Source organism: Propithecus coquereli, unplaced genomic scaffold, assembly GCF_000956105.1.
Source record: "Propithecus coquereli isolate 6110/MARCELLA unplaced genomic scaffold, Pcoq_1.0 Scaffold269, whole genome shotgun sequence".
In the NCBI taxonomy this organism is placed as follows: Eukaryota; Metazoa; Chordata; class Mammalia; order Primates; family Indriidae; genus Propithecus; species Propithecus coquereli.
In genome coordinates this window covers 1,499,728-1,502,533 of record NW_012148274.1, presented here as the reverse complement: position 1 = coordinate 1,502,533, position 2,806 = coordinate 1,499,728, and the positions used below count along the sequence as shown (strand labels likewise).

The 2,806-nt window shown below is 60.1% G+C and overlaps 1 protein-coding gene across 4 annotated transcripts in view; it reads right to left on the bottom strand.

Moving 5' to 3' along the window:
* RAD52 (RAD52 homolog (S. cerevisiae)) overlaps window positions 1-2,806 on the bottom strand; it is a 79,696-nt gene that overhangs the window by 5,670 nt on the left and 71,220 nt on the right. For all 4 annotated transcript variants that reach the window (XM_012647459.1, XM_012647463.1, XM_012647461.1 and 1 more), the window contains exons 6-7: window positions 2,304-2,422; window positions 1,312-1,387 (exon numbers count right to left, since the gene is read on the bottom strand). In XM_012647459.1, the coding sequence (XP_012502913.1) occupies window positions 1,312-1,387; window positions 2,304-2,422 (195 nt within the window). The remainder of the gene's footprint in view (window positions 1-1,311; window positions 1,388-2,303; window positions 2,423-2,806) is intronic.

The following is a 2,806-nucleotide window of genomic DNA, read 5'->3' as shown; positions in this document are numbered from 1 at the left end:
ATAGAAAAAATTAGCCGGGCATGGTGGCGCATGCCTGTAGTCCCAGCTACTCGGGAGGCTGAGGCAGGAGGATCGCTTGAGCCCAGGAGTTCGAGGTTGCTGTGAGCTAGGTGGACGCCACGGCACTCTAGCCTGGGCAACAGAGTGAGACTCTGCCTCAAAAAAAAAAAACAAAACCAGAAAACAGCAAATGTTAACAAGGATGTGGAGAAATCTGAATTCTTGTGCATTGTCAGTGGGATTATAAAATGGTGCAACTGCTATGGAAATCAGCATAGCGACTCCTCAAAAAATTAAAAATAGAACTACCATATGATCCAGGCAATCCCACTTCTGGGATTCAATTCCAAAAAACTGAAAGCAGGGTCTCCAAGAGGTATTTATACACCCATGTTCACGGCAGCATTATTTACATAAGCCAAAAGAAAGAAATAACCCAAATGTCCACCAGGACATGGATAAACAAACTGTGATACATACACACAGGGAACGGTATTCAGCCTTAAAAAGGAAGCAATTCTGACACACATCACCGCCTGGTGAATCCTGAGGGCGTTAATGCTGGGTGAAATAAGCCAGTCACAAAAAGACAAAAACTGTACGATCCACTATCGGAGCTACCCAGAGGAGTCAAATCCACGGCAACAGGAAGTAGGAGCGCGGCTGCGGGTGGGCAGAGGGGGAGGAGTCGAGTCGTACAGGCGCAGTTTCAGCTCTGCGAGATGAAAGGTTCCGGGTGTCGCTTTCACAACAACGTGAATATCTCAACGCTATTCAACCGCACGCTGAAGATAGTTAAGATGAATTTTATGTGTCTTTTACAATGAAAAAAGAAAACTGCAGACTAAGAAACAATTTTTTTTAAAGAGAAGAGTTTTGACAAACGCCAGACACACACTCTACCCGCGGCCCCAGGAGAAAAAGAGCCTCCTGCGCACAGGACGGGCACCTGCCGCCCGCCGGGCGGGAGCACACCCGGAAGCCGACCCGTCCTCCAGAGCAAACGCTCAGATCACGCGACAGGAGTGACGGAAGCGACGCGTCTGACCCTTAAGGCCACTGGCGCTGAGGAGATGTCGGCCGTGCTGGGGGCCACGCGGCTGCGTGCGGGACAGTGACGCGCGGTCCCAGGGCGCGATCCCTGCGTCCGTGAGAGGACCCGCTCCTGCTCGCTCTGACGTTCGAAATCCGGATAAAGATCCCGGACCCTCCGAGCAGCCGAGTCCTCGTTCTCCCCGCCCCCCAACACCCGACCCACGCGCAGGCTCCGCCGCACCGTCGCCCTGCGACCCGCCACCCCCGGCTGCGCACCTGGCGCGGGAGCTTGTTCAGTGACCTCAGGTAGTCTTTGTCCAGGATGCAGTTCCCGAGCGCGTTCCCGAAACTCCTGAGGGCGAGAGAGAGAGTGGGAAGGGTCGGGAACTGCCGCACAGGGATCCCGGCGCGTCGGCGCCGTCGCTTCTCGGTGCTTCTCGGTGCGGCGGGGAACCGGGCCGAGCGCGCTCCCCGGACGTCCGCCGGGCACCGGCCGGGCCCCTTCCGGCTCCGAGAACGGCAGACGCGGACCCCGCCGGCCCGGAGACGAGCGCGAGAAACTGAGGAACCATCTGTAGAAGCCACTCGCTACCCCTGACACGGAGCACAGGACTTCCGGAGCGGAGATTTATTCTTCGAGAACTGCCACAGTTTCCACATGGGAGCGGCTGCACAAGGGGCGCAGCGCCCCGCAACCCAGCCCTTCCCCCGGGCGCCCAGACGCCCCGCGAACGCGGCGACGCCCAGCGTCAGCGCACCCAGGCGGTTTTCTGGTAGTTCGCTTCACTTCGGTCCTCAGAGACGTCTGCGTCGCCACGTGACCCCGCCAGTGACCCCGCCAGCTCTGCGTCGCCACGTGACCCCGCCAGTGACCCCCCCCCCCGCCAGCTCTGCGTCGCCACGTGACCCCGCCAGCTCCGCTCCACCCGCAGGACGGACACGCTCACGAGCGCCGCAGGCCGAGGGCGCTCCCGGGCTCCCGCGCAAAGGCCTCGCTCGTGTCACCCAGGGCAGCGCCCGCACAGAGGACGCGGGATGCTGCCGCTTCCTCCCAGAAGGGAAGAGCCAAGCACAAACTGCGAAGACTACAAAACGAAGCGGGAAAACAGGGTAGGTGAAGACACGGGCAGGAGCGAGCGTTGTCTGTCCACGCTGCCTAGACTGTTGAATCACGTGACTATGTTAACTTTAAAAAAAAACACAAAACACAGAACTGCTCTGAAACGAGCGCCGAAACGAAGCGGGGAGACCCCAGCGCCCGGGCTCACCGGAGGGCGCGCTTCAGCCCGTCCGTCACCGCCTCCTTCCTCGCCTTCTCCAGAGACAGCGCCTTGGACTTGAGGCCCTCGCTGACGCCGTAGCCCACGTCTTCGTGATAGCAGCCGTCCTGCGGGCAGAAACGCAGCTCGAACCGAGGCGTGTCCCCTTCCCGCAGGTGGCAGCGGTCAGGCCGGCGTCTGTGCCCCGGAGGCACAGAGCTGAGAGAGCACCGTTCCCAGGACCGCTTCCCAGACCCAACCTGCGTGCGCGAGCCGGGTCCCTCCCACCCGGGTCCCTCCCACCCGCGCTCGCGCGCGCACGAGGTGTTTCTAACCCCGGATCTCACCCCGGGGCATCGCCCAGGCATGACACGCGCGGGGAGGCCAGGCGAAGGGATCATTTGAAACACTGTATCTAGTGGTGGCCCGGCAGCAACTCCTTTCCTAACTCAGGTGCTGTCCGTCTCAGCTTTCACCGAAATCGTTAGCCGACGGGATCAAACACAAGCACT